At 38.3% G+C, this 18,378-nt stretch overlaps 1 protein-coding gene across 5 annotated transcripts in view; it reads left to right on the plus strand.

Moving 5' to 3' along the window:
- TENT4A (terminal nucleotidyltransferase 4A) overlaps window positions 1-18,378 on the plus strand; it is a 62,195-nt gene that overhangs the window by 3,059 nt on the left and 40,758 nt on the right. For all 5 annotated transcript variants that reach the window (XM_069853460.1, XM_069853461.1, XM_069853462.1 and 2 more), the window contains exons 2-6: window positions 12,487-12,610; window positions 14,050-14,096; window positions 14,967-15,087; window positions 16,695-16,802; window positions 17,510-17,638. In XM_069853460.1, the coding sequence (XP_069709561.1) occupies window positions 12,487-12,610; window positions 14,050-14,096; window positions 14,967-15,087; window positions 16,695-16,802; window positions 17,510-17,638 (529 nt within the window). The remainder of the gene's footprint in view (window positions 1-12,486; window positions 12,611-14,049; window positions 14,097-14,966; window positions 15,088-16,694; window positions 16,803-17,509; window positions 17,639-18,378) is intronic.

Here is an 18,378-nt window from a genome sequence, read left to right on the forward strand (position 1 = left end):
CTTTTATGTTTCTGATTTGTTTCCTGGTGTTACTTGGAAATGTCAGCCTGGTCCTGAAGCATCACTTCCATAACTGTGATAGTTGATAGAACATCTTAAGTGGTGTCAACCTGATGTGTGCAACTGGCAAAATGTGATCCTTAAAACTTTCAGTTGCGTTCTGCTTTGGGCATAGATTTTTAGGAAGAAGGACTTGATCATAGGTGCTCTTATGCTTATATTATGTATGAATGTTAGAGCTTACTCTGCCATGAATATTGTTCTCTGCAGAATGCTTTTCTATGTATTCTTCCAAGTGAAATTATTATTGTATTGTCTTTTGTTAACAGACTAAGGGTAATCTGCCCTCTCCCAGGCTGCAGTAGTACTTTTGATGAGACGCCTGCTTGTGTGCTTTGAAATAGTACTGCTCTCTCTCCACTTTCTTATTCAGAGCTGGAAGTTGTCTGTAGGAGTGCAAGTCATCACCGTTTTTGTGTTTTTTTTTTTTCCAATTGATCATGTTCAGTGGCTTTGTGATGGTAGATGTACGGATGTTTAGGAATGCTTTATGTTGTGAAGGTTGAAGTTTTGCTTTTTTTTTTTTATGTACAGCATTCTTTATGTTGCAGTGAACTCAGATCTATTGCCTTTACCACCTTCAGACATTAGCATGCCAATCTTTGTGTTGTAAAGGAAATTCTCCTCATAAAACACAAATGTGAACAGCCATGCCTGATTAGATTTTGTCCTAAAGCTATGATTTAGGATGCCCTAGATTGACCTGTGTCAACTGTTTTCCCAGATTTTTGGAAGGTAAGGAGTAAGGAGAGTTAAGCGCATGTTTTTTCCAGTGCTTCAACAGACTGATCAATATAGCTTTAGTGTAAATTCATAAATGGTTTAGTTTTTGAGTACCGCACAGTACAGATGATAAAAATGATTGGTTTCAGATGAGATGCAGCTAAGTGTCCTTTAATATTATGAGGTTAGTTCAAACTGTTGTGACTGATGTTCAGAACTACATGTGGTTTCTTACTGCTGTAAAGTATCCTCTTGGTACATCTGATGTCTTAAGAGTCTGCCTTCTTTGTACATCAAAGTAATACCTTTTGTTTCCTTAAAGATAGTATTTTAAATATATCTAACTAATTTAAGCATCCAGAGAGTTTAAAAGTGCTGGAATTCCGTTTCAAGAAATGGAAGCAAGACTATTCTAAACTTTTTACTAAGGACTCTGCTGCTGTGTTTGCATTGCTTGGGGTACATATTATAGGAGGCTCTCTCTTAAGATGTAACTAATAGCTTATGAGTAGTATAAAACCACATCGCTGAGGGGCATAGTTTAGTGATTGATAGGAATGGTTGGACTTGATGATCTGGTGGGTCTTTTCCAACCTGATGATTCTATGATTCTAATTGTAGTCTTACTAGGTTTTTTTGCTTTTATGATATACTGCTGAACTTTGGTGACCAAGATAATTTCAATTACTGGGCTTTGTGCAATGCACTGTTAACAATGCATTGCATTCAGGACCTTCCATAACTCTAGATCCATGTTTGTCAACCCTTGCTTCTTAGTATGCTGATGACAGGGCTGTACACTGCAGGTCAATGTGTAGGGATGCCACATTGTCAGCCCCTTCTGCAAATTTTTTTTTTGTACTTTGGCTGAGCTGAAAAAATACAGACTTCGGAAACTCTTTGAAGTCTTTACCATCTGCACTGAGGTATCCAGCACTTGTGAGGGCTTTAAGGGATTCCCACAGGTGGTATTCTAACTCCTCCCTGTACTTAACAGTGCTGTCTTGCTCCAGTACCTTCTAATAATCAACACAATGGGTTATGCTTCATCTGTTAAATTGTTAGTATCTGTTATCTGCAATGTTAGGTGAATACCTGTAGCGAAGGTCTTAATGCAAGAGGCAGGCAGCATGGGCAGTGTATACAAGATTCTTGTTTGATCTGGCTTTAGGATCAGGGCAGAACTATGCGTTATATATGTTAGAACGCAAGGAGGGGTTCGGGAGTAGTTTGCCTGTTAGTTGTAGTAAATGTGTGGAGAGAGACTTGAGGGAACACTGGGACATGGTTGAATAGATTGTTTTCATATGTAGTGATTAGGACACAAAAGAGTTCAAGAGCAGCTGCTGGATGAACAGAACACTCATTTTTTGCAGTCACCTAAGTTAACTAGAGTATGTAAAGTTCAATGTTTCCTGCAAACTGGATGCCTAGCATAGTTAGTTTGATGCATTTGGTAATAGAAGGAAGGGAAGATTTTGGCAGCAGAAGACTTGAGAGACTATAGCGCTAGAGATCAGAAAGGCTGAGCTACAGTGGTTAGACATGAGAAGCCTTTGTATGACAGGTGCTCACATCTGTGTGCAGCTTAATCCTGGCATCAGCCTTATGATGCTTTTCACAGTTGCTAGACTTTGGCAGTAGAGATAATCAGCACTAAGAACATCAACAGCTGTACTGGATGAGAACATTAGAGGCTAATGCCAAATGCTGGAAGAAGAATATATCAATATGAGCCTGTGGTGATATTTCCTGGAATAATATCTTGTATTTAGATGACCTATGGTTCTCATACTACCTGGGCTATGGGCAAGGCATTGTTAAAGCTTATTGTGCATTATAGGATCATAGAGTAGTTAGGATTGGAAGGGACCTTAAAGCTCATCTAGTTCCAATGCCCCTGCCGTGGGCAGGGACATCCCACTAGATCAGGTTACCCAAGGCCCCATCCAACCTGGCCTTGGACACCTCCAGGGATGGGGCATCCACAGCTTACCTTGGCAACCTGTTCCAGTGTCTCACCACTCTCATGGTGAAGAACTTCTTCCTAATGTCTAGTATAAATCTCCAGTTTATACCCATTCCCTTTTGTCCTATCACCACAAGCCTTTATGAATCGTTCCTCTCCAGCTTTCTTGCAGGCCCCTTTCAGGTACTGGGAGGTACCTGAAGATCTTCTAATAATAAGATCTTCTCTGAGCCTACTCTTCTCCAGGCTGAGCAACCCCAACTCTCTCAGCCTGTCCTCATTTGGGAAGTGCTCCAGCCCTCTGATCATCTTTGTAACCCTCCTCTGGACCCGTTCCAACAGCTCCATATCCTTTTTGTGTTGAGGATTCCAGAACTGGATACAACACTCCAGATTGGGTCTCACAAGAGAGGAGCAGAGGGGCAGAATCTCCTCCCTCGCCCTGCTGGCCACACTTCTTTTGATGCAGCCTGGGATATGGTTGGCCCTCTGGGCTGCGAGCTCACGTTGGCGGCTCATGTTGAGCTTCTCATTGACCAGCACCCCTAGTCCTTCTCTGCAGGGCAGCTCTCAATCACATCATCCCCCATAGCGTACTGAAATTGGGGATTGGCCCAACCCAGGTGTAGGAGCTTGCACTTGGCCTTGTCGAACCTCATGAGGCTCTCACAGCCCCACTTCTCCAGCCTGTCCAGGTCCCTCTGGATGACATCCCGTCCTTCCAGTGTGGCAACTACCCTACTCAGCTTGGTGTCATCTGCAAACTTGCTGAGGGTGCACTCAATCTCGCTGTCAGTATCATTGATGAAGATATTAAACAGCTCTGGTCCCAGTATGGACTCCTTTGGGACACCACTTGTCACGGATGTCCATCTGGACATTGAACTGTTGACTACTGTTCTTTGAATATGACCATCCAACCAGTTTCTTGTCCACTGTACCATCCACCCATCTAATGCATATCTCTCCAATTTAGAGAGAAGGTTGTTGGGGACCGTGTCAAAGGCTTTACAGAAGTCCAGATAGATCACATCCATCGGTTTATTGTGTCATTACATGTATAAATTTGTATCATCTTGTCTTGAGCTGGTATGAGCTGCTGGGATCGGTTCTGTGGCAAGATGTTCCTCAGCTAAGCTGTGCATTATGTAAAGATGCAGTGGTTTTTGTCCTGAGGCTGTCACTAGGATTGTAGTTGCTGCCAGCCACAAGTCTAGGCATTGATGAGGCAGTCCATGTGCTCTTTGCAGCTAACTTGAAAGCGGGAAGGGAAAAGTTGAATCACCTGACAGTTGTCTGTTTTCTAGTCTGTTTAATCATTCTTTCTGTTGAAGCCGTTTCTTGTGTCTAGATATTTATCACCTCTGTATGTTTTACAGTTCTGTTGTATCTCTGGGCCTCAGAATGAACTGGACCTGTGTGTGATAGTGTTGCAGTATTCCTGCAGCTTGGGCTATCTTGTTCTATCTTGTTCTATCTTGTACTTTATTTCCTGATTACTAACATGAGACTTGCCTGTTCTTTTTGGATACAGGGTATTGAACAGACCTTTTCACAGAATGCTTATTTCAAGATCTTAATTCTCAGCATCTAGAACTGGTGCAGAGCCCCTCATTGCGTCACTTTAAAGATAGAATCTTCTCATATGCCTCTGTGCTTATATTTATCCTATCTCAAATTCTGCCTGCTACTTTATTATGCAGACTGTGTTTTAATGTCCATCTGCAGTTCTTGAGCTGGCTTACTCTAGATAACCTTGCAGCCTCAGACTTTTTTGCTTTACTATTTGTACCCTTTCCAGTTCATATATAAGGATGTTGACTAGTGTAGGGCACTACAGGGCTTCGCTAGTGACCTGCCTTTAATATGGAAGCTAAGAGTTCCAACTGTTTGTTTTCCATGTAAAACACTTTATCTACAGGAGGGTTTTCCCTCTCATCCTGTGTCAATTTGATTTCTTCGTAAGCCTTCAAAAGGATATGTGGGACCATTATTAATTGCCATTTGGAAATCCAAGTAAGTAACAGGATTTCCTTTGTGGTTCACTGTTTTTTGCAAATACTTCCTAATGCTTTTCTTTAAGACACTACTTCCATTTTCAAAAGCTATGCTGACATCTTGATATAGTCATAACTATTCATGTGTTCAGTTGATAGTACTTTTGACTAGTTTGACTCCTATGAATGTCAAAAGTAATGCTTCTAAATTAAAAAAACCGAAAGATTGCTGCTTAATATTCTGATACAAATGCAGTGTCTAGTGAGTGTTGCTTTTGGTGAATACCGAATTACAAGGAACAGATTTTGCTGTGAAGTATTTTCTATTAAAATGTTGTTTTGGGACAAATTCTCCCTGTATCATTAGGGATCAGGGAAACCTGAGGGATGATTAAAAAAACCCCAAAACATTAGCTTCTCTACTTGTCATGCATTGTGATATTGTGATCATTTAGCTTTCTCTGGCCTAATAATTTAATTCACTTAACAGAAGTAGAAGCTCCTGAGTTAGTTTATCCTTTCTCAAGCCTAGGTTTGTATCTCGTTAAGTTGTTCCTCATAATTGTTTTTGATATCCTTAATCCTACAATCCTCTCTTCCTGCTTTGTACATGACTTCAGGGTTTCTGAAGACATCTGATGGAATCGTGTGACAAGGTGAAATCTGATTAGTAATGCATGCTTTGCTAAACAACCAGTGTGGTATCTTTAATAGTCTTTGAAACTCATTACTCTTTTTCGTTTCGTTCTTAAATTAAGTAGCTTCCTCTTTAATGTGGTGAACTGCAGCAGTGCTTAAATCCAGAAAAGGCTTTTCTAGCTTTTGTTGCCTTGCAGAGATACTGAATTTGAACGTGCAGAGTTTGCTGCTAGTGGTGCTTTGATGGATGTGTTTTGAGTTAGACTCTGCTGCTTGAGGTTGTCAGTAGTAGCTTTTCCTCTTAAACATTTCAGTGGCTAACTTTGTGTAATGCATACCTGATCTACATTAGGATAATTAGTTTCTCATCACTGATGTGTTACTGCTGTTGCAACCTTTCTGACTTGTCTGAGCTGTTAATCGCTTGCTCTCTTTGAGCATTTGGAAGAGAATAGTATTAAGACAGGAGTTTCAGTGTGTAGTGGTTCTATTTGTTGGCATTGCAAGCTTGCTGGTTCAGTTCCAAGGTTTGATATATGATACACTCCTTCACTGATGCAACAAAATAATTGTGATGTTTCCTTGGTGTTGTGATGAAGTCCAGCAGCCTAGGGCAGAAGTAATATACAGCTGTTCAGAAGCTTATGTAGTGGATATATGTTGCCATGTATTAACTTGTAGATACAGGTCAGTTTCTTTTCTAGATTTTTATAATACAGCTTTTTCAAAGTACATCCAGATATTGATAAGGCAATGGTTGAGTTTTGTTGGATTGACATAATTTGCAAAAATAGTTTAGTTTCTGATTCTTTTTCTATTCCAAAATGCAAACAAATTCTGTTACGTAAGTCTGGAAATTTGTAGTATAAATCAATCCAACAAGCTTAGTATCATAGCGTGCAAACCATTAAGTGCTCCTTAAAGATAGGATTTAATTGTCAAGAAACTCAATGTAATATTAGGACTGGCTCTGACTTGCAAGAGAGGAAGTGTGAACAATATGATTTCTTGTGGAAAAAGAACAATATATTTATACCCTCTTTGTTGTGTGGATGAGAAAAGAGTAATTTCTCTCCTTACTTGCAGAGTAAGCTTGATTTTTGTTTGAATTTAGTATTTGGGGAAACTACCTGTAAAACATTGCACAGCTCACTTTCAGAAGTTCTATATAGTTGAAGTTTTTTTTATCCTGCCAGTCTGACTTTGCCTACCATACAATTACAGTGACAAAAATAATTGCTGTCTGAGTTACGTAGTAATATGAGACTGATTTGGTGCGACAGTACAGTCTATGAATGTAGCATTAGGTTTTCATAGTTCCTTTCATCTGTAAGCCTAGAACATTACATAGAGCATAGAGTAGTATTATCTGAGTGTTACTGGTAGTGAGGTCTGGTATACAAAATTGAAGGCATCTGATAGATGTGGGAAGAAAAGAATTTTAAGTTCATTGCCTCTTCTCAATCAGTTCTAGTTTTGCTACTTTTGCAGATACCTTAGATGGTATTGGAATGAGTCTGTATCAGAATATACAATTTCTTTCCATCATATATATATTCTCCTTTATTTCAATAACCTCTGTTCCCGAGTTTTAAATTGGAGCACTGATTTCAACTGTTGAATATATTTGATTGTTGTAATGTAAGAGTTCACCTGCATTTCCATGGTAATGCAGTTGTTCTTTGCAGTAGCTGTAGGTGAGGGTGTAGTTTGACAGATTCCTCAAATACGCACAGTGGCTGCTGGGCCTTTCACCATTTAATCTTGAGACAGCAAAGTCCTTGGGCATTTTTTAAGTTCACACTTCACTGAAAGAACATAATCTATTATTTGTAACCCTTATTTCAACAAGTTTGTATTAAAATGCTGCCTGCGTATCCCCACTCCTTTACCTCCCTTTCCTACTTACCCGTAGTGTTACATCCACATGCTTTAGTTGTGGCATGTATTCTTTCCATTTATAAAGATTTTTGGGTGATGCGTTCGACTTTTCAGTTAGAAAAATATTCTTTACTTACTAGAATGAGTATGTTTTTAAAAAGCATCAGTTGTTCCACATAAATTATGCAGTCATGTTTCTATCTGTTGCTTTAGAATAAATTAATTTGTTCAGTAGTGTAGATATGATCTTGAAAAGAAAACAGGATGCTTACTTGAGGGAACAAAGCCTCTGTAGCTTTTCATTAACCTTCTAGTTTGTGGATGCTGTTTAAGAATTTCATTTTACTGCATAGAGGCTAGCCCTTGAGGTAACAAGTCAATGTTATATATGATAGTTGTATATATAGTAATTTATGAGTAAAGTAAATCATAGAATCGTTAGGTTGGAAAAGACCTTTGAGATCATCAAGTCCAACCATATCTGTCCACTACTAGATCATATCCCCAAGCACCTCATCCACTTGCTTTTTAAACAGCTCCAGGGATAGTGACTCTACCACCTCTCTGTGCAGCCAGTTATCAAGCTGGTGCTTGATAAACCTTTCAGTGAAGAAATTTTTCTAATATACAATCTAAACTTCCCCTGATGCAGCTCAAGGCCATTCCCTCTTGTCCTATTACCAATCATTTGGGAGAATCTCCGCAATCTTGTTTTAGGGAGATGTGGAGAGCAATAAGGCCTCCCCTCAGCCTCCTCTTCTCCAGGCTAAACAACCCCGGTTTCCTCAGCTGCTCCTTGTAAGACTTGTTCTCCAGCCCCTTAACCAGCTTCATCACTCTTCTCTGGACTAGCTCCAGAGCCTCAATGTCTTTCTCACAGTGAAGGGACCAAAACTGAGCCCAGTACTTAAGATGCAGCCTCACCAGTGCCGAGTACAGGGGCAGAATCACTTCCTGGTCCTGCTGGCCACACTGTTTCTGATACAAGCCAAGATGCCAATGGCTTTCTTGGCCACCTTGGCACACTGCTGGCTCGTGTTCAGTTGGATGTTGACCAACACCTCCAGGTCCTTCTCTGCCAGGCAGCTTTCCAGCCACTCTTCCCCAAGCCTGTAGAGCTGCAAGGGTTTTTTTTGTCCCAAGTACAGGACTTGCGCTTGGCCTTGTTAAACGTTGTTAAATGATGTCTTTTTGCAGAAACCTGCCTTTAAGGAAAAACACTAGAAAAGTCTGACGATGTTTCCTAAGTATTATTTTAGCCTGAAAACTAGAAATGTCTGCTTTCCCTAAAACAGTAAAAATGTTAAATTTTTGGTAACCAAAGATGTCAATTCTATTTCATAGTTACTCTGAGATCGGAGCTAATTTTTGGAACTGTGTTCCAGTAACCTTGCTTGAAGAAGGATGTTTAGAAAAATCTAAACTACACTTCACGTGGAAGCCAGAAGGGTGAAATGCTTGAAAATGCTGTATTAATATGGTTGTGTTGTCATATGCTGACGGTGAAGTTAGCATTGATTCTTACCCAGAAAGGAGGAGACCTGGAAGAATGATGTCGTCTGAGAAGCAGAAGCTGTTGAATTAGGGGAAAACTGGAAAAAGCAAACAATATAGAAGACAGAGGGCTTGAGAACTGGTTTGCTAAATGAATTAAAACTTGAAAACCTTGCACTTTCAAAGCAAGAAACTTGCAAGTCTCCAGGGTTCACAGAAGGAGAAACGTGAAAGGGTACCCCGGAGAAGTCGGATCATGTAGTCAAACCTAAGCGAACTGATTGCATCGATATTTGACAGAGAAGGACCTAAGAGATGTCACATGAGAACTTTATTTGATGGCAGGTGATGGTCATTTTAAATTTCAGAAATGGAATTTAAATCCATCGGCAGAATGATACTGTTATACAGCCACATCTGGTGGTGTATGCTGAAGAATTCCAGAAGAACTTAACCATAAAGCCATTGTGCATGCTTTGAACTTCACATGAATTCTGATTACCTACTCCTTGTGCTGTTGTCCCATGCAAACTGAAGCATTAAATGAAGTGCTGCCTTGGTAGTGCAAAGCAGAAACTGTGAAGCTGACTTCTTAAGCAAGGAAGGAAATGCAGACTGGAAATGAGTGATATTCTTTCAAGTCCTTCATATGATTAAGAATTGTGACGGTGTTGATCACCTAACAGAAGCTCAGGAGGGGATTGAAGTGAAAGAGTGCTTGTGTGCTTGCTGGTTTTCGGACCTTGCTGACACACTAGGAGCTGCTGTTGAAAGTCTGTGCTGTGTATGGTAGATGCTACAGCGCATGGCAGAACTGAGACCTCTCTTATTCTCCTCCTTCCCTAATGTGGGATGGCTACTGGAAACACTTTTTTCAGGAATGTCTGGATCTCCTGGAGTGTTTGGATGGGGTTAATACCATAAGAAAACAGAACTTATTTGTCTGAATAAACATAGTGCATGCTTTGATAAAGGTAAATGTGTCTCACAGGTCTCATTTCCTTAAAGGATTCATTGTTAATCCTTATTCATTTGGTCATTTTAATAACACACAGCTGTTGATTTTTTTTCATAAGAATGTTTCTGAGATTTTTTTGAAGACCTCATAATAACTGAACCATCACAGGTTTGCTGGGCTTATGGCTTAACTGCCTAGAAGTAACTAAAGGAATGAATAAATTATTTATTTTATAATAAGGGAAGGTCACCAGTGGAATTACTCAAGACTCTGTTGCTTGATGTATTCCTAAATACCTGTAGGGAAGAAACGAATGAGAATAGGATAGAAAGGATAATTGAAAGCTAGAACTGACTGCAGACAGTCACAGTGGGAGTTCATTGTTCATTAGGTTATAAAATTGCTGATCAAATTAAATTATAGTAAATATGGAATCATAAATCTGAAGAAAAATAATGCAGGCTGAAGCCCCAGTGGGAGGGCTTTATGCTGGTGGTTATTGTTCGGAAAACACCTTGAAGCTCCTTCACAATGGTTTCTTTTAAAGAGCAGCTGTGTGCTCAGATATCCTCAAATAGCAGTTAGCAGCAATCTTTGCAGAGATACAGACAACAAAATAAAAACGTGTGTGTCATGGACTGAATAGTGTGATTATGTATTGACTCTGTGCGTTTGCAGCCACCTGTCAGAAAATGTGCTGCAGCTGAAAACAAGCTGAAGAAGGTTAGCAGTGATAAAACTTTGGATGTGCTCCTGTGTAGAGAAAAAAAAAAAGATGAGGATTGCTAGCTTGAGAAGAGCTGGTGGGTAGAAACAAGCGGATAGAAATTGAGAGTCTGAGAAATGATATGTTTGGAGATGAACTGCCAGTAATAATTCTCCCTACACCCCCTCAAACCAGAGCATAAATTAAAACCATTAACAGTCAGCAGTTTAAAATAAAGCTTTTAATTTTAATTATAGTGCATACTTAAATTATCATAGAATGCTATGAATGACAAAAGCATAAATGGACTAAGACGACCCAGAAAAATCAGTGGAAGAGACGTTCTTTGAGATAATATGCATTATGGTTGGGATCCACCTTGAAAGTATGCCAAATAATATTACTAGAGGCTTGGGACGATTGCTGCAGGGGTGTTGGATAATTGCTTTGTCTTGCTTTCACCTTCTATCTGCCTACTACTGACTTGTCTTAGCAGGATAATGGGAAGTCTTTATTTGGTGCCACTGCTGTTAGGTGTACGCAAGTATTTTCTGCATTGGTTGTATCATCTTGGAGTGTGTGTGTGGAAACATACTTTCTCTAAACAGAGTAAAACAGGTGCATGTTAGTTTGTATTTTCTGTCTTGCTCTGAAGTTCTGAAATCAAGCAGATTCATCAAGAAATTGAAAGATTTAGTTGTTAGCTCTGCTGTGTGGTTAAATGTTAAATTATGGACCCAATTCAAGATAAGAGAAGGGTCAAACAGTGATTCTAAGTACGTATGCTTTTTAGAGCTGTCTTTGTGCTTTGCTTAAAAAATATCTTGGTGTATGGAAAAGAATCCTGACTCCTAAAAATTGAGCAAATGGTCTGTTGAAAGCTATCTATTAGAGGGGGAATTCTCTAGTAAAATGAGTTGCAAAAGTCTCAGGGAAAGCATCAAGAGTTCTACTAGAGATGTGTAGAATGTTCCTTTTGGAACGCTAAGTATGTTAACTAAGGATTGAACCTATTCTGTCTTAAGACAGTGTTTGGATTTCACTACAATATTGAATTCATGTTTCTTGGGTTAGAAAGAGATCTTAGAAATACATCAACGTCTGAAAGATCTTCTAAAATACCACAGCAGTAGCTATTGTCCTGTTTAAGAAATATTTTTTTGTTTTTATTTGGCTTGATGCTTTTTCCTTTGAAAGCAAACGCAATATGCACCTGAAAACTCAAATTAATTTTCTATCAAATTTGGCATCAAGTGTTCTGTAATATTGGGAGATGGGAAACAGAAGGACTTAAGTCTATAAAGATTTAGTGTCCCAAGTCCTCATGTAGCAGTGGTATTAATGTATTTTACACATGAGAAGATATTTAACACTTCTCACTTTAAGTAGTTTTGTTGGAAGGCCACTTCCTATATGAATGAATGGCTAACAAAGGGCTTGAGTGGTCAAAGGAGTCCCTATTTGTCAAAGATGTTTTTCATCAGGGAATGCTCAAATATCCCTTTTATTGCCTCTACAAAGTCTCATTAATGCCACTGGCCCATTTCCAAGTCTGTGTAGACTTCCGCATACAACAGAAGCAAGAACTCCGGGAAGAATAAACATACTTGAATATTTTAATTGTGTTGTTTCTCATTTAGATTGTTGTGTAGTTTTTAAGACTATGCTTTATTTTTTAAAGCAAATAATCTTTAGGAATCGGGAATTATATTTGACCTTCATTGTTGAGCTAGTAAGAAGGGGTGTCATAGTAAATGTCTACTAGTGTGTGTGTCCTGTGTCTCTTGGCATTTTTAGCATTTAGGTAATGTGAGGAGAACTGGCATGTAGGTATATGTGAGATTACTGTGAGTTGCTGGCATGAAAATCAAGTATGAATACATCTGCCTCAAATCCCGCATCTCAAAGCCCACGGTTTCCCCTCTGGAAGTCTGATTGTTGTGGCATTCACCTTTCTTCAAAATACTGCTGGTCTGGGTTAAATTAAATTAATTAAAGCCTGTGGCCTGTTTTTGTTGAAATTTATTGTAATTATAACTGATGCTGCTTTATCCTTTAGACTACACGAAGAAATAATTGACTTCTATGACTTCATGTCCCCTCGTCCTGAAGAAGCAGCTATGAGAAGAGAAGTGGTGAAAAGAATAGAAACGGTCATCAAAGATCTTTGGCCTACAGCTGATGTGAGTGTAACTCAAGTGCTGCCTTGCTTCTGCAGTAAATCGTAGAGTTTGGCTGACTTAACCTTACTATCTTTCTGTTTTGGAAATGAACAGATAAGACTTGATTTAATATCACAGCTCTTGCAGTACTTGGCCGTTTATTTTAAAAAGTGGAGGAAATTTAAAACCTAGATTTCAAGTTAATGAATGCTGATGATAATTATTTTCATTTTGGGACTGGGAATATGAAGAACTGTTCACTTTAGGAAGTGCATTTCTTAGAGCAAAAGCTTCTTGAAGTTATGCAGAGACAACCAATTTATTTTGAATATGCAATGAGACTGACTACCTACATATCCATTTCTACAGGGAGTCCTGACTATGTGGATATTTGTAAATGAAAGTATTTTACAAATTTGATGTTCAGGGAATTACTTTAGCCCTGCTGTAGTGGGAAAATTGGACCTGTAATTCCTGGCATAACTTGCAACAAAAGTTTGTTGTATTTTCAAACCCTTTCTTACCCAAAGATTAAGTTTCCTCCGAGCAGCAAACATCCAGAAGGGATGTAATGTAAGCTGTATATCTAGCATGACCTTTATGATTACCAAATAGTAGTGTTGTAGCAGAAAAATGTTTCAGACCATTGTGTTTTCATAGCCTTCCATGAAAAAGTGTGGGCTGTGGCCACAGTACTGAGCCTAAAGATACCTTGAAGCTCATCTACTTCATCCTCACCTGTTATTTTCCTCAGTAGTAGCTTTCCTAGGTTTTGAGAACAAATATAAACTCTGAAATGGCCCAGTGTTGCCCAGCCTTTTCACATGTCTCTTCAAAGAAGTGAACTTGTAAATTGTTTTCTGCTGTAGCAGAGGAGGAAGGATATCTCAGTTCTCTAGACTGGAAGCATCCTAAAGGTACTTGATGTGGACTGTGAATGTCTCTTCAGCAGACCTTCTTTTGCACACACAAGCACTTACTGCAATTTCATAATTGCCGTTACAGTAATGTCTGGCGTTATTTGAATTATATGTTTAGGTGCACTTGTTGTTTTTTAAACTTAAAAATTTGGAACAATGTTTTCCTTAAACTCATCTAATTTCAGTAAAGCCATCCTGTGTGAAAAGAAAGGAGCAGGAAAGGAAGGAAATTTGTAACAGCTTATAATTCTGTTGAACTGGAAATAAATAATGAAAAGGACTTGTTTCAAAAGTCTGTGTTCTGCAGCTGGCAGGATTAGTAGTCATTTCATATTAAAAAAATGTGCATTCCTCTAAAGTTACATCTGTAAGAGAAAGAGCAGTTGTACAGGCTTAAAGGAGTATGTAGTAAAGTAAGTTCAATAACCTTTTTACTGGGCTATATCCTTAACAGATCCAGAAAAATATTAAGTCTTGTGAAAGTGAAATGAAGCGAGCATTCATAATTACATGGTTTTTCACTGGTGTGGATTTTTTCAGGTCCAGATATTTGGCAGCTTTAGTACAGGGCTTTATCTTCCAACTAGGTAAGTAGTAATTTACTTTATTTAAAGTTTGTCTTCTTTTAGAGCTATGTTAAATTTCAAGGGAGCATCTAAATTGGAATGTGTAAACCTGTCAAACTTCCAGTAGAATTTTTGCCTAATGTCCCATATGACAAAAGAAAGAGCTTGTGAACTTAGACTTGGGATAAGTATTTGGTATGTCTTTGTACTGCTGTAGGTACTTACTGATCCTTTGGTGAATTACCTTTTCTTCCTTGACTTTGGGGTTAGTCTTTGGCTTTTTGTTTTTAAGATACAACGAAACTGAATATTTAATGTTTCATGTGTAAAGGTGCTGTTTCATTAAATAAGGTGAATTACTGAATGTGTCATTTAACACAGGTTTTTTTTTTGAGAGCAAAATGTCTTATTTAATTCAGTGTTTTAAATTGCTTAATGGTTCAATAGATAGATGCAGAAAAGCTGTGCAGCTGTGTCGTGAAGACAGTGTTGTCTTTATGTCAATTAAATTTTCGGTAGGAAAACACTGGAATTCTCATGTCTATGACTAGCAATCGCTGATAAAAATTGTTTGGACTATTAACATGCTTATCAGCATGGGCTAGATGAGGATGGGATTGGGCTGTGGAAGTCAGAGGTGGAGAAGGAGGAAAGGTAAGAGTAGCTCATCAGAACACTGGAAGCAAGAAACTATAATACTACTTTGGGTCCTAAAGCACACTACGCCATCTCTTAACATTGCTAAAGGAAGCTTACTGGGAACATAGATTAAAAGTTGCAGAATGGTCACCCTGGAGGACTTGTAATTTGCAGGATGTCAATTTTATCTTTTTTTAGTGGAATATTATCCTTTAGACTTAGTCGATGTCATTCTGTGTTCTTTTTGTCTAGTGATATTGATCTAGTTGTTTTTGGGAAATGGGAACGACCCCCTTTACAACTGCTGGAGCAAGCACTAAGAAAACACAATGTGGCTGAGCCATATTCCATTAAAGTACTTGATAAAGCTACGGTGAGTACTACTCTTTTGAATATTGAACTGAAAAATTTTCAGACCCCGTAAAATGCTTGTGACAAATAGTGTCATTAATTCATGAAGCCAGTGATGTTGTTTTAAGCAGAATGTTTTACTCCACAAATTTTTAATAGAATGTGTATGTGCTAAGCAGTAGCACACAGTTTACATGAGCAATGATAATGGTGTACTGTATTTGCTGGAAGGCCCTACTTTATGCTTATGTTGTCAATAAAAGTCTTGAGAGTCAGCATTTGCAAAATATCTAGTAAAGTAAGTTAACTATTTGTATAATGTTTTTGTGCTGACTTTTGAGAGAACTTTGTTTAACCAGGGGCCAGTAGCTACTATAGCTATCTCACTTGAAATATCAGTTTTTCAAGTTGTCTTGTTTCTGATGGCATAGTGAAGGATTCCAAACCTAATGTTTGTTTTTCCCTTCCAAAATATGTGTCTTCAGAGCTTTATTTTAGTTGTGGAACTGATACGTAATATGTCTTGGATCAGTCTTGTAAGCCTGACAGATCACGTTGAATATGCTAAAATCTTACAAGTATGAAAGTTCCGTGTTATGGAGCAAATGGTATTTTCTCCAGGAGACTAAGCAGTATATTCCAGTCTTCTATTACCAAGCTGTTGCTTTTCGTGTTCTCTGAAATAAGGTGACTCACTCAAGTCCAGAAGACTTCTATGGGTTCTGTTAGAGTAGCAATATTTAACGATAGCTCTGATAATTTTGATTTATCTGAGGAGGAGAGGGATTTTCAGAGTCAGCGATACCAGGTAGTGATGGAAAATGGCACTCACCTAGGCTTGTCAGTTTTACTGACCTTTCTTATTTTATTCCTTCTGCTATTGGTATAGAATGATCCTATACTTCCGCTCTTTTTTGTTTTCCATTTTAGATTAAAAATATGAGAACTTCAATTTAAAGTAAATGTTATCTGCTGAAGTTTAGGTTTTGAATGTACAACCATTTTGTAGTTTTTAGGACGCTGCCTTCAAGGTGGTGGTTTAGACTGAGCTACGTATTCAGGAGTTCTGTAATAATGCGTTGGTGCCAGAAGAGGAAGTCCTGCTATTCTTGCTTTGCTTTTATCCACTCTGGCTTTCACTTAAGTCCGCAGTGAACCAGTTCAGCTTGATAAACCAACAGACGGTGCTTTATTTTTCTGCTAGGCCAGTCTTCTATCAGTGTAGCAAGTGAATGGTGCAGTGCTGGGTCAGATGAATGCAGTTACTACAGGTTATAGGAGTAGAAGGTCTCCTACTAACAGCGCCAAGTCATTAAATTAAATAAATTTAGTTGTCTTACGAGGCACTGATATCACAGCTATGAAGGCAGATATCTAATAGCTATGGGAGAGTACATGAGTGATAATAAATTTATATGATCTTACATGCCTGTGTTTTTAATTGTCTCATTAAGAAGTGTTCACTTGTCAGCCATGTTAGAATTGTCACCTTTTCTCAAAACCTCATTTTCTTGTCTTGATAGTTGCATTTGTTTGGAATGGTAGTATCCACATGTCTTGAGTAAGCTGGAGAGTAGTACCAGTGTTCCGTTTCTGGGGATTTGTAAAACCTTGTTTTAATCTTTTCAGGTACCAATAATTAAACTTACTGACCAGGAGACAGAAGTGAAAGTTGACATCAGTTTTAATGTAGAAACTGGTGTGAAGGCAGCTCGATTTATCAAGGAATACATGAAGGTATCAACCATCTAATGAATGTTATGCTACCGACCAAGGATGTGCTAGATGCTTAGCTAATCTTTTTCTGCTGTGGCTTAAAACTTTTGAAGATTTATTGCTGAAGGCTATTTTCATTAATACAAATTAAACATGAATATTTTATTTTTTACTGGTATCTATTCAGTGTTGCCTTTGAGTGGTAGGTGTCTGTGTGGATAACCTTGTACACTGAAAAGCCTTCTACAGTCACATCTAGAATTGTGGATAGGTACTAAACTTTGCTTCTTAAAGCAAGCCTTAAGTTTTGATTACCTTGAATTTTAGTGATAAACAGTCTAAAATCAATTGTTCTGTAATCACGCACTTAAAATAAAGTTTACTTTTATGCTCTGTGATAAAAGTACTATTTAGGTGGAAAACTTTGACGGTAATGAGTGACACTGCACTGAGAGAAAGATATAAATTTCTTCCTGTTGGGATATGGGGAAATAAATGTGGTATGTAAACTGTTTTATCAAATAACAGTTGAAGTATATTATTTTGTTTCTAGAATTAAAATTAAAAACATGCATGTTTCAGTTCTTCCTGGGGAAACACTTTACAACACACTATTGAATAGCAGTTTTGTACTAGAAGATGGAATATTCTTGTTTTGAGATTAAGTAGTTCATTTGTTGTTTTGGAATGTTGACGTTGTCATTGATGAGACTTATTTTGCTTTGCAGAAATATTCTTTGCTGCCTTACTTGATTTTAGTATTAAAACAGTTCCTCCTTCAGAGGGACTTGAATGAAGTTTTTACTGGTGGAATTAGCTCTTACAGCCTAATTTTAATGGCAATTAGTTTCCTGCAGGTAAGTCTGTTCCTTATTCTTGTCTGTTTTGGTTAAAATATTCTGGTTTCTGTACTTAGGCCCTGTTCTGATGCTGCATCTTCAGACTGCCCTATCAATGCGCAGCTTTATTGTTATGGCTTTAGGTGTTTGATTGTTGGCAGCTCTTATAGACTACCTCGCAAACTTCTAAGAACTTCTATTCACTGTGTGAACTGATACAGCAGCCAGCAGGAGCCTTGTGAATAGCACAGGGGCTGTGCATTGCGTACCAGAGCCTGTGATGTGAGTTATGCTGCCTTCCTGGGCAGCCAGCCAGTTCCAAGACCTGAATCATCTTGCTGGTGTCTGTACATCTGCCAGGATGCAGTTTAAGTCTGTTACTTCCTAGACTCCTGATGCTGAACGTGCAGAGTAGTTGATTTCAGTGTTTATTAAAATTATGAAATCAGGTTGTTTTTTAATTATATTTTGATTAGGATTTAACATACTTAAAACTGTAGATATTGCAGGTAACTGATTAAATTGCTAATGAGTTATAATGACTTTCAATACATTTTTGTTACAGTCAGCTTTGTACAAATATGATGTTAGTATGTCTCAGCAGCTGCAATAATGGAAAAACCTACATATCCTGTGGTTGTTAATTATTAATTGAAATATTACAATAGATCATACATAGCGTCTATAACGTGATGAGATTGAGAAAAGAACTGTATTTCAGTTGGGATAAATAGATTACCCCCAGTTCTGAAAACATT

Source organism: Phaenicophaeus curvirostris, chromosome 3 (genome assembly GCF_032191515.1).
Source record: "Phaenicophaeus curvirostris isolate KB17595 chromosome 3, BPBGC_Pcur_1.0, whole genome shotgun sequence".
NCBI lineage: Eukaryota > Metazoa > Chordata > Aves > Cuculiformes > Cuculidae > Phaenicophaeus > Phaenicophaeus curvirostris.